The sequence below is a fragment of the Salmo salar genome, chromosome ssa18, assembly GCF_905237065.1.
Source record: "Salmo salar chromosome ssa18, Ssal_v3.1, whole genome shotgun sequence".
Taxonomy (NCBI): domain Eukaryota; kingdom Metazoa; phylum Chordata; class Actinopteri; order Salmoniformes; family Salmonidae; genus Salmo; species Salmo salar.
The window spans coordinates 77,826,851-77,840,140 of record NC_059459.1 but is presented as its reverse complement, the minus strand read 5'-3'; the positions used below and the strand labels follow the sequence as shown (position 1 = coordinate 77,840,140).

At 47.0% G+C, this 13,290-nt stretch overlaps 1 protein-coding gene across 2 annotated transcripts in view; it reads right to left on the bottom strand.

Moving 5' to 3' along the window:
• Positions 1–1,044: 1,044 nt before the first annotated feature.
• hspa12b (heat shock protein 12B) overlaps positions 1,045–13,290 on the bottom strand; it is a 44,420-nt gene continuing 32,174 nt past the window's right edge. For both annotated transcript variants that reach the window (XM_045701597.1, XM_045701596.1), the window contains 8 exons: positions 11,834–11,920; positions 10,321–10,425; positions 5,685–5,773; positions 5,417–5,586; positions 4,934–5,037; positions 4,543–4,733; positions 3,238–3,431; positions 1,045–3,052 (listed from right to left, as the gene is read on the bottom strand). In XM_045701597.1, the coding sequence (XP_045557553.1) occupies positions 2,794–3,052; positions 3,238–3,431; positions 4,543–4,733; positions 4,934–5,037; positions 5,417–5,586; positions 5,685–5,773; positions 10,321–10,425; positions 11,834–11,920 (1,199 nt within the window). In that variant the 3' untranslated portion in view covers positions 1,045–2,793. The remainder of the gene's footprint in view (positions 3,053–3,237; positions 3,432–4,542; positions 4,734–4,933; positions 5,038–5,416; positions 5,587–5,684; positions 5,774–10,320; positions 10,426–11,833; positions 11,921–13,290) is intronic.

The window sequence follows — 13,290 nt, the reverse complement described above, 5'->3', positions numbered from 1 at the left end:
GTGTGGTGTCAGGAAAATAACCTCACACTTAACGTCAACAAAACAAAGGAGATGATCGTGGACTTCAGGAAACAGCAGAGGGAGCACCCCCCTATCCATGTCGACGGGACAGTAGTGGAGAAGGTGGAACGTTTCAAGTTCCTTGGCGTACACATCATGGACAAACTGAAATGGTCCACCCACACAGACAGTGTGGTGAAGAAGGGGCAACAGCGCCTCTTCAACCTCAGGAGGCTGAAGAAATTTGGCTTGTCACCTAAAACACTCACAAACCCTTACAGATGCACAATTGAGAGCATCCTGTCGGGCTGTATCACCGCCTGGTACGGCAACTGCACCACCCTCAACCGCAAGACTTTCCAGAGGGTAGTGAGGTCTGCACAAAGCATCACCGGGTGCAAACTACCTGCCCTCCAGGACACCTACACCACACGATGTCACAGGAAGGCCAAAAAGATCATCAAGGACAACAACCACCCGAGCCACTGCCTGTTCACCCCGCTATCATCCAGAAAGTGAGGTCAGTACAGGTGCATCAAAGCTGGAACCGAGAGACTGAAAAACAGCATCTATCTCAAGGCCATCAGACTGTTAATAAACAGCCATCACTAACCTTGAGAGGCTGCTGTCAACATACAGACTCAAATCTCTGGCCACTTTAATAAATGGATTTAAGAAAGGTATCACTAGTCACTTTAAACAATGCCACTTTATATAATGTTTACATACTCTACACTACTCATCTCATATGTATATACTGTACTCTATACCATCTACTGCATCTTGCCTATGCCGCACAGCCATCGCTAATCCATATATTTATATGTACATATTCTTATTCATTCCTTTACACTTGTGTGTATAAGGTAGTTGTTGTGAAATTGTTAGATTACTTGTTAGATATTACTGCATGGTCGGAACTAGAAGCACAAGCATTTACGCTACACTTGCATTAACATGTGCTAACCATGTGTGTATGTGACCAATAAAATTTGATTTGATTTGAACTCTAATCGCTGACAAAGGTGATTCTGACATATTGACTCGGGGTTGAATACTTATCTAATCAAGATTTATTTCATTTAAAGAAAATTACAAATATTATAATATTTCTTCCCACTTTGACATTATAGAGTATTTTGTGTAGATCATTGACAAAAAAAAGTTCCAAATCAATTTTAATTTAACTTTGTAACACATCAAAATGTGGAATAAGTCAACAGGTGTGAATACTTCCTGAATGCACTATTTGTATATGAGCTATAGTTCAGCTGTCTTACTCCACCAGAACCCAAAATATGAGCTATAGTTCAGCTGTCTTACTCCATCAGAACCCAAAATATGAGCTATAGTTCAGCTGTCTTACTCCACCAGAACCCAAAATATGAGCTATAGTTCAGCTGTCTTACTCCACCAGAACCCAAAATATGAGCTATAGTTCAGCTGTCTTACTCCACCAGAACCCAAAATATGAGCTATAGTTCAGCTGTCTTACTCCATCAGAACCCAAAATATGAGCTATAGTTCAGCTGTCTTACTCCATCAGAACCCAAAATATGAGCTTTAGTTCAGCTGTCTTACTCCATCAGAACCCAAAATATGAGCTATAGTTCAGCTGTCTTTCTCCATCAGAACCCAAAATATGAGCTTCTTTTAGTCAATGTTTGTAAGCAATGTAAATGCAAACAGTGTATAGCGTCAACATGGTTTAAACTATTACATTTGATATCATGGATGGTCCGTCCTTATATACATAGCTTTGTCTATGGTTTTGAGTCCTTACATTTTGTCAAGCCCATCCCTTAGCTTTTGACCAAAATGGGCGAAATAAGGATTCTAGCAAAATAAGGATTCTAGCAAAATAAGGATTCTACCAAAATAGGATTCTTGCAAAATAAGGATTCTAACAAAATAGGATTCTAGCTTTAACCGACAGTTAATAGGGTTATATTCGATGAACAAGCTATAGACAGGTTATTTCTTAAGATAGTTCTTTATACATAAAATGATAATATTTCATATGAGAAGGGTATAAAATACAGGATCCATCAGGATAGCTGCATGTACTGTACACAACTTAAATACTGTTGTGATCATACCTTATTTGGTGTTTTTCCAAGAAGCCTACATTTCTTTCAAGCAATTGTATATAAAAGGTCTAAATTACTAGCGTATACAATCAATGGTTCAGATATATTCATAGCATATTTCTGTCAGTCCTCGTCACACAACCAGTCCATAGTTCAGTTAATTTCTCCATACAGAGAAAGTAAAAATCATGTTCAGCTGGTCATTCAATCCAGTGGCCACAAGGTGGCACTACAACAAATACATTATTATATTATATTATCGGTGACTTGAAGACGGAGGCACTGGAACTAGATACAGGCAACAGTCTATGGCCATGTTCGAGAGCAAGGATTTGATCCATGATGCATTGTGGGTAAATGCTGACTTGACTTATCTACAAGTAATCATGAGTAGTTATTTCTGGTTCAAGGTGATCGGTCAGGATTCGGCAGTGGTCTCTAACAAGCCCAATATATTCAGGCAGCAGTCACTCCCAGAGGGACCTGATCCTAGATCAGATTGAGATGTTTTGGTTCGATGTGAAAAAAGGAATTGTGATGTTGAGCAGTTTGAAGGTCATGTAGTCACTTAAAATGTCACATCATGACATAACTCAATATTCAAACATTTCATTGATCCTGGATCTTTGACTTCGGACGTATTCCTCGTGGGTCCATTTCCTACTTTCTCCTTCTTTACCCTTTGACATTGTACTCAGTCTCCTCAATTTGAAAGGAAGTCGATGGCGGCTCGGACCGTCTGATTGGTCGCCATGTCCACCGCCATCACTTTGATCTCTGTGTCTCCGAACTGCATTGTGGCTCGGATCTCTCTCCTTTCCGCCCTGGCAACCGTCCCCGGCAACGCCTCCGGTAGATCCAGAGTGATCGCGCCGCACTTCCTCACTCCAGGGTCGCTGATGTAAACAACGTCGTCGCTGACGCTGCAGTAGATATTGATGATGATCTTCCTCTGACCGGATCTAGAGAAAGAGGGAGGAGAAGGTTTGGTGAGTCTCTCTAAGTGTGTGTGTGTGTGTGTGTGTGTGTGTGTGTGTGTGTGTGTGTGTGTGTGTGTGTGTGTGTGTGTGTGTGTGTGTGTGTGTGTGCAGAGAGTCTCGGGTCACTAAGCTCTTCCCAGCCATGCTGTGTGTGTGTGTGACCTGACCTAGCTGGTGTGTAGCTCCGCCTCACGACTTCGCCTAAAGCCACTGATTGGTCAACGGAGACGAATCTGTCGAGGATGTCAGTGCACCAATCACGGCCCTCCTTGACCAGTAGTTTGTCCCGGGGGTGTCGACCCTCCACGAAGCGGTTCAGAACCCCAACGCCGTAGGTCAGAGGGCAACGACGCACACGCACCTGAAGGAGAGTAAAGGTAGAGAGAAAATGTTTAGAACAGGGTGCCACAGTGTGTGTGTGTGTGTGTGTGCACCTGGGGAGAGGAGAGAGAGCGGTGATTGGTTCGAATAGTTGGTGACGTCATAGCAGCGTCATAGGAGGAACAGGGTAAATGTTTAGAACAGGAGGTGAATCTCAATCGTATTTCCTTGATTCCTCACATCCTCTGTCCTCACCTCCTTCTCAACCCATTGGAGAAGTTAAGAGGGGAGGAACCTTTTGAGAAGGATACGAGGAGAGAGGAATCAAGGCAATAAGGAAATACAATTCAGATGCACCCATGGTAGTAGTGTGTATACGTACCACAGTGGGGTTGAGAGTGGACGTGTAAAACCAGAAGTCCCCAAAAATTTGACCAACTAGGGGGTTAAGGGTTAAGGTTAGAATTAGGTTTAGGAGCTAGGATTAGGTTTATAGTTAGGAGCTAGGTTTAGGGTTAGGAGCTAGGTTTAGGGTTAGGAGCTAGGATTAGGTTTATAGTTAGGAGCTAGGTTTAGGGTTAGGAGCTAGGTTTAGGGTTAGGAGCTAGGATTAGGTTTATAGTTAGGAGCTAGGTTTAGGGTTAGGAGCTAGGATTAGGTTTAGGGTTAGGAGCTAGGATTAGTTTTAGGGTTAGGAACTAGGATTAGGTTTAGGGTTAGGAGCTAGGATTAGATTTAGGGTTAGGAGCTAGGGTTAGGTTTAGAGTTAGGTTTTTGGGTTAGGGGTTAGGGAATATAGGATTTTGAATGGGACGGAATTGTGTCCCCCACAAGGTCAGATATACAAGACTGTGTGTGTGTGTGTGCGTACCACGGTGTGTGTGCGTACCACGGTGTGACTGCATCTGCGTACCACGGTGTGTGTGCGTACCACGGTGTGACTGCATCTGCGTACCACGGTGTGTGTGCGTACCACGGTGTGACTGCATCTGCGTACCACGGTGTGTGTGCGTACCACGGTGTGACTGCATCTGCGTACCACGGTGTGTGTGCGTACCACGGTGTGACTGTACGTACCACGGTGTGTGCGTACCATGGTGTGTGTGTGCATTTGCGTACCACAGTGTTTGTCTGTGTGTATATACTCTCACCACGGTGGGGTCCAGTCCGAACAACACAGCCCCCTTCAGTATGGTCAGACCCACATCCTGAGGGATGATGATGCGACACGTTTGCCCCAAAGCATTCTGGGCCGCCCGCTGCAGCATGGGCGACTCAGCGAAACCCCCAACCAGGAACAAGAAGCGAACACCCTGCACTTCCTGTCTCTGCATCAACTCCTCTGGAGGGAGAGAGTAATGAGAGGGGAGGTGAGACCAACATGTCAATGTTGAGGTTTATATCAAATGTGCCCCTTTATGCTACATTGTCAGACCAAATAACGTTAGTGTGTGTGTGTGTGTGTGTGTGTGTGTGTGTGTGTGTGTGTGTGTGTGTGTGTGTGTGTGTGTGTGTGTGTGTGTGTGTGTGTGTCTCTCTCACCAATGTGTTTGATGATGTTGTTAATGGTGGGTTGGAACAGTTCGTTCATGGCTTCTGGAGTGAGACGTAACATTCCCTGAGACGACCACTTCACTATGTTCATGCTACAGAGAGAGAGAGAGAGAGACGTTGTAGATAAGAATTTGTTCTTAATTGACTCGCCCGGATAAATAAAGAGAGAGAGAGACCGTAAAAGAGACATGCAGGGGGTGAGACGACCATTTTTCTATGTTCTCACTAATGTAGAGAGAGGTTACACCTCTCTACCTCACACAGGGAGAGAGGTCAAACACACACACACACGCACACATACACACGCGCGCACACACACACACACACACACACACACACACACACACACACACACACACACACACACACATACACACACACACACGCACACATACACACACACACACACACATGCGCACACACACACACACACACACACACACACACAACCTTTCTCTCCCCACTACATACTTGCTCTTGCGCAGGGCAGTCTCCACACTCTGTCCTCTGTATCTTTTGTAGAAGTCGATAAAGGAGAAGGGCAGAGAGATATTCAGCGCGTTGGATCGCCCCGGCGTGGCCGTGCGTTTACGAGCCTCGAACGCGATGGTCAGATCCACCCATGCAGCGGGACGCTTCGCCTAAAAAAACAGATATTTATCAGACGCTATTATCCAGCCGGAATCAAACCCACGACCCTGGCGTTGCAAGCGTCATGCTCTATGCTCCAGCAAATTACCTTGAAGCTCTCGATAAAGTCCTCTCCGAAGATCTTACAAAGCATGGCTTCAAAGGCTAGGTCGACGCCGACCGCCCCGTATGGACCTCCTAAAATAAGCAAATGAATAAAAACATTGTACGAGTCACCCCTGACTATTCACCCCTGGCTATACACCCCTGGCTATACACCCCAGGCTATACACCCCTGACTATACACCCCTGACTATACACCCCTGGCTATATACCCCTGGCTATACACCCCTGACTATACACCCCTGGCTATACACCCCTGACTATACACCCCTGGCTATTCACCCCTGGCTATTCACCCCTGACTATTCACCCCTGACTATTCACCCCTGACTATTCACCCCTGAGTATTCACCCCTGGCTATACACCCCTGACTATTCACCCCTGACTATACACCCCTGGCTATACACCCCTGACTATTCACCCCTGAGTATTCACCCCTGGCTATACACCCCTGACTATTCACCCCTGACTATACACCCCTGGCTATACACCCCTGACTATTCACCCCTGAGTATTCACCCCTGGCTATACACCCCTGACTATTCACCCCTGACTATTCACCCCTGGCTATACACCCCTGACTATTCACCCCTGAGTATTCACCCCTGAGTATACACCCCTGACTATTCACCCCTGACTATTCACCCCTGACTATTCACCCCTGACTATTCACCCCTGACTATTCACCCCTGAGTTTTCACCCCTGACTATACACCCCTGAGTATACACCCCTGACTATTCACCCCTTACTGTACACCCGAGTACTCAACACTGAATGATTCAACCCTGAGTTTTCACCACTGACCATTGCCATGTTGGCGTAGGTAGGTGAAGAGGTGGGCGTATGTAGAGGAAGTGGTGAGCGTAGGTAGATGAAGAGGTGGGCGTAGGTAGATGAAGAGGTGGGCGTAGATAGGTGAAGAGGTGGGCGTAGGTAGGTGAAGAGGTGGGCGTAGGTAGGTGAAGAAGGGGGCGTAGGTAGGTGAAGGGGTGGGCGTATGTAGAGGAAGTGGTGAGCGTAGGTAGATGAAGAGGTGGGCGTAGGTAGATGAAGAGGTGGGCGTAGATAGGTGAAGAGGTGGGCGTAGGTAGATGAAGAGGTGGGCGTAGGTAGGTGAAGAAGGGGGCGTAGGTAGGTGAAGGGGTGGGCGTAGGTACATGAAGAAGTGGGCGTAGGTAGGTGAAGGGGTGGGCGTAGGTACATGTAGAAGTGGGCGTAGGTAGGTGTAGGGGTGGGCGTAGGTACATGAAGAAGTGGGCGTAGGTAGTTGAAGAGGTGGGCGTAGGTAATTGAAAAGGTGGGGGTAGGTAAGTGAAGAGGTGGGCGTAGGTAGGTGAAGAGGTGGGCATAGGTAATTGAAAAGGTAGGGGTAGGTAGGTGAAGAGGTGGGCGTAGGTAGGTGAAGCGGTGGGCATAGGTAATTGAAAAGGTGGGGGTAGGTAAGTGAAGAGGTGCTGTCTAAGCTACAATTAATCTGTTACCTGAAGCCTTGTAGAGTTCCTTCAGTGTACCCTGCGGCTGCTCTCTGAACAGTTAGGTACTGTATAAGGTAAGGTATCTAAGGTGAGGTATCTAAGGTGAGGTATGTAAGGTGGGGAGGTATCTAAGGTGAGGTATCTAAGGTGGGGAGGTATCTACGGTGGTGAGGTATCTAAGGTGGGGAGGTATCTAAGGTGGTGAGGTATCTAAGGTGGGGTATCTAAGGTGGTGAGGTATCTAAGGTGGTGAGGTATCTAAGGTGGTGAGGAGGTATCTAAGGTGGTGAGGTATCTAAGGTGGTGAGGTATCTAAGGTGAGGAGGTATCTAAGGTGGGGAGGTATCTAAGGGGGTGAGGTATCTAAGGTGGTGAGGTATCTAAGGTGAGGAGGTATCTAAGGTGGGGAGGTATCTAAGGTGAGGTATCTAAGGTGGTGAGGTATCTAAGGTGGGGAGGTATCTAAGGTGGGGAGGTATCTAAGGTGAGGTATCTAAGGTGGTGAGGTATCTAAGGTGGGGAGGTATCTAAGGTGGTGAGGTATCTAAGGTGAGGTATCTAAGGTGGTGAGGTATCTAAGGTGAGGTATCTAAGGTGGTGAGGTATCTAAGGTGGTGAGGTATCTAAGGTGGGGAGGTATCTAAGGTGGTGAGGTATCTAAGGTGGTGAGGTATCTAAGGTGGTGAGGTATCTAAGGTGGTGAGGTATCTAAGGTGAGGAGGTATCTAAGGTGGGGAGGTATCTAAGGGGGTGAGGTATCTAAGGTGGGGAGGTATCTAAGGTGGTGAGGTATCTAAGGTGGTGAGGTATCTAAGGTGGTGAGGTATCTAAGGTGGGGAGGTATCTAAGGTGGTGAGGTATCTAAGGTGAGGAGGTATCTAAGGTGAGGAGGTATCTAAGGTGAGGAGGTATCTAAGGTGGTGAGGTATCTAAGGTGGTGAGGTATCTAAGGTGAGGAGGTATCTAAGGTGAGGAGGTATCTAAGGTGAGGAGGTATCTAAGGTGAGGAGGTATCTAAGGTGGTGAGGTATCTAAGGTGAGGAGGTATCTAAGGTGAGGAGGTATCTAAGGTGGTGAGGTATCTAAGGTGGTGAGGTATCTAAGGTGGTGAGGTATCTAAGGTGAGGTATCTAAGGTGAGGTATCTAAGGTGGGGAGGTATCTAAGGTGGTGAGGTATCTAAGGTGAGGTATCTAAGGGTGTGAGGTATCTAAGGGTGTGAGGTATCTAAGGGTGTGAGGTATCTAAGGTGGTGAGGTATCTAAGGTGGTGAGGTATCTAAGGTGGTGAGGTATCTAAGGTGGTGAGGTATCTAAGGTGGGGAGGTATCTAAGGTGGTGAGGTATCTAAGGTGGTGAGGTATCTAAGGTGAGGAGGTATCTAAGGTGAGGAGGTATCTAAGGTGAGGTATCTAAGGTGGTGAGGTATCTAAGGGTGTGAGGTATCTAAGGGTGTGAGGTATCTAAGGGTGTGAGGTATCTAAGGTGAGGTATCTAAGGTGAGGTATCTAAGGTGGTGAGGTATCTAAGGTGGTGAGGTATCTAAGGTGGTGAGGTGTCTAAGGTGAGGTATCTAAGGTGGTGAGGTGTCTAAGGTGAGGTATCTAAGGTGGGGAGGTATCTAAGGTGGGGAGGTATCTAAGGTGGTGAGGTATCTAAGGTGGTGAGGTGTCTAAGGTGGTGAGGTATCTAAGGTGGTGAGGTGTCTAAGGTGGGGAGGTATCTAAGGTGGTGAGGTATCTAAGGTGGTGAGGTATCTAAGGTGGTGGGGTATCTAAGGTGGTGAGGTATCTAAGGTGGGGAGGTATCTAAGGTGGTGAGGTATCTAAGGTGGGGAGGTATCTAAGGTGGTGAGGTATCTAAGGTGGTGAGGTATCTAAGGTGGTGAGGTATCTAAGGTGGTGAGGTATCTAAGGTGGTGAGGTATCTAAGGTGAGGAGGTATCTAAGGTGGTGAGGTATCTAAGGGGGTGAGGTATCTAAGGTGGTGAGGTATCTAAGGTGGTGAGGTATCTAAGGTGGTGAGGTATCTAAGGTGGTGAGGTATCTAAGGTGGTGAGGTATCTAAGGTGGGGAGGTATCTAAGGTGGTGAGGTATCTAAGGTGGTGAGGTATCTAAGGTGGTGAGGTATCTAAGGTGGTGAGGTATCTAAGGTGAGGAGGTATCTAAGGTGGGGAGGTATCTAAGGTGGTGAGGTATCTAAGGTGGGGAGGTATCTAAGGTGGTGAGGTATCTAAGGTGGTGAGGTATCTAAGGTGGTGAGGTATCTAAGGTGGGGAGGTATCTAAGGTGGTGAGGTATCTAAGGTGAGGAGGTATCTAAGGTGAGGAGGTATCTAAGGTGAGGAGGTATCTAAGGTGGTGAGGTATCTAAGGTGGGGAGGTATCTAAGGTGGTGAGGTATCTAAGGTGAGGAGGTATCTAAGGTGGTGAGGTATCTAAGGTGGTGAGGTATCTAAGGTGGTGAGGTATCTAAGGTGGGGAGGTATCTAAGGCGGTGAGGTATCTAAGGCGGTGAGGTATCTAAGGCGGTGAGGTATCTAAGGCGGTGAGGTATCTAAGGCGGTGAGGTATCTAAGGCGGTGAGGTATCTAAGGCGGGGAGGTATCTAAGGCGGTGAGGTATCTAAGGCGAGGAGGTATCTAAGGTTGTGAGGTATCTAAGGTGGTGAGGTATCTAAGGTGGTGAGGTATCTAAGGTGGGGAGGTATCTAAGGTGGTGAGGTATCTAAGGCGGTGAGGTATCTAAGGTGGTGAGGTATCTAAGGTGGTGAGGTATCTAAGGTGGTGAGGTATCTAAGGTGGTGAGGTATCTAAGGTGGTGAGGTATCTAAGGTGAGGAGGTATCTAAGGTGGTGAGGTATCTAAGGTGGTGAGGTATCTAAGGTGAGGAGGTATCTAAGGTGGTGAGGTATCTAAGGTGAGGAGGTATCTAAGGTGGGGAGGTATCTAAGGTGGTGAGGTATCTAAGGTGGTGAGGTATCTAAGGTGGTGAGGTATCTAAGGTGGTGAGGTATCTAAGGTGGTGAGGTATCTAAGGTGGTGAGGTATCTAAGGTGGTGAGGTATCTAAGGTGGTGAGGTATCTAAGGTGGGGAGGTATCTAAGGGGGTGAGGTATCTAAGGTGGTGAGGTATCTAAGGTTGTTACCTGAGACCTTGTAGAGCTCCTTCAGTGTCCCCTGGGGCTGCTCTATCTGATGAACTGTCAGGTCTACTGTTCCTCCTCCACAGTCTGCCACTATGTACCGGTCACCTGGTGAGAGAACACACGCACGCACACAAACCCACACACACACGAACACGAAACCCCACACGCACGCACACAAACCCACACACACACGAACACGAACCCACACACGCGCGCACACACACACACACACACACACACACACACACACACACACACACACACACACACACACACACACACACACACACACACACACACACACACACACACACACACACACACACACACACACACACACACACACACTCACCATGAAAGATCAGTAACTTTGAGTGTCAATATCAATCATTCAGCACTCAATCGTGAACGTTTTTTTTTTGTGTCTTATGGAGTTTAAGAAAGTAAAAAAAATTGAATAGGGCTCTCCTTTTCTTATGATGCAGTGGTTTAATCTGTCAGTCTATCAGTGTGTGTGTGTGTATTTGACAGTGTGTGTTTTCTCTCTGATGGAGGTCTGAGTACACCATGAGAGTTTGTTATGAGTCGCTCTCCCAAGCACTAACAGCTCCCAGGCATTACAATAGCTGAGATTGCGTGTGTATGTTTGTATATGTTTGTGATAGCTATAGAGATAAGGCTGGACCTCTGGGTTTCTAATTATAGAGTGAGGGAGAAACGGAGGAAAGAGAGGGACGGAGAGGGAGGAAAGAGAGGGAGGAAAGAGAGGGAGGAAAGAGAGGGAGGAAAGAGAGGGACGGAGAGGGAGGGACGGAGAGGGACGGAGAGGGAGGAAAGAGAGGGAGGAAAGAGAGGGACGGAGAGGGAGGAAAGAGAGGGAGGAAAGAGAGGGACAGAGAGGAGGGGAAAGAGAGGAGGGGAAAGAGAGGAGGGGAAAGAGAGGAGGGGAAAGAGAGGAGGAAAGAGAGGAGGGAAAGAGAGGAGGGGAAAGAGAGGAGGAAAGAGAGGAGGGAAAGAGAGGAGGAAAGAGAGAGAAGTGAGGGAGGAAAGAGGGGAGGAAAGAGATGAGGGAAAGAGTAGATTTGGTGAAAAGGGTGAGTAATTGAGTAGGAATTGGGAGGAGAGGAGAGAAAGGAAGGGGGAGAGAGCGAGCAAGAGAGAGAGAGTTTATTTACAGTAGAGTTTTAGAGGAGAGTCTCAGGGGCCAAACCCTTCCTGGCCATGGTGTGTGTGCCATGGTGTGTGCCTGTGCTTGCAGGCGTGTGTGTGTCAGGAAGGGAGGGAGGGTAGTAGGGGTCAGAGAGGGCGCGTGGCTCCCCAGACTTCTGTCATGGCTCAGTGAGAAGAGAGACGGTGTGAGGGACCAGTTTAGGGATTTTCTGGACACATTGGGGGGTTGAAGAGTTGATTATTTTGACCCTGGACCTCAAAGCCTTTCTCACTGTCAACCCCCTTATATCCGTCTGTGTTCTGTCTGTCTGACTGTGTGCACGCTAGTATGTGTGTGACTAACCAGTCTGCATCTCTGACCAGAGTTCTCCAGTCCCTCTCTCCACCAGGAAGGTTCTGCTGTGTCTCGCTTTCCTCAGCTGCTCACGCGCTGCAACACACACACACACACACACACACACACACACACACACACACACACACACACACACACACACACACACACACACACACACACACACAAGATACAGAAAACATTTTAACAACCATACAATAACATTCAAACAACCTACAAGATTTCTTTTTTTAAAACAGACAACATAAAAATAAAAAAACCTCTCAAACCACAGTTAGAAAAGACACAAAATACATGTTACTGTAAATCAACCAACCCACAACATTAAACCATGGTAGATACTTGAACACATGTAGGCCACTAAGCAGACACTCTTATCCAGAGCCACTTACAGGAGCAGTCAGGGTTAAGTGCCTTGCTCAAGGACACATCAACATATTTTACCTAGTCAGCTCGAGGATTCAAACCAGTGACCTTTCGGTTACTGGCCCAATGCTCTTAAACTAGGCTACACCCCCAATACAGTACATTCAAACTTTACTGAGCAGGCCCTGGAAGCGACCCAATACAGTACATTCAAACTTTACTGAGCAGGCCCTGGAAGCGACCCAATGCATTCAAACTTTAGTGAGGGGCCCTGGAAGCGACCCAATACAGTACATTCAAACTTTAGTGAGGGGGCCCTGGAAGCGACCCAATGCATTCAAACTTTAGTGAGGGGCCCTGGAAGCGACCCAATACAGTACATTCAAACTTTAGTGAGGGGGCCCTGGAAGCGACCCAATACAGTACATTCAAACTTTAGTGAGGGGGCCCTGGAAGCGACCCAATACAGTACATTCAAACTTTAGTGAGGGGGCCCTGGAAGCGACCCAATACAGTACATTCAAACTTTACTGAGCAGGCCCTGGAACCAACCCAATACAGTACATTCAAACTTTAGTGAGCGGGCCCTGGAACCGGCCCAATACATTCAAACCGACATAACTGTCAGATTTTTAACTAACTGTCAAGAGTAAATGGCTTCAACCACTGAAAACAACAGAGTAAAGACTTGCACTGCAGCCAAGAAAGAATGGAGGGAGATAGTAGAGAGAGAGAGAGTTAAAATAGCAGAGATTTGCTCTTAAAATGGGCTTTAACCTCTAAGCATCTTGGGTTTTTATAACGTACCTTACGGTGGTTAGTGTTTGGTGATGTGTTGATATTAGCTGAGGTTCTAGGACAATGTGCTTTAACCCTGGTCAACCCTGGTCTAAACAACAATCATAGTACCCTTGTTGTATGTATAGTCTCTCTTGCAGACATAGTCTCTGTTGTAGATACAGTCTATGTTGTAGATACAGTCTCGATACAGTCTATGTTGTAGATATAGTCTCTTTTGTAGATACAGTCTCGATACAGTCTGTTGTAGATACAGTCTCTGTTGTAGATACAGTCTCTGT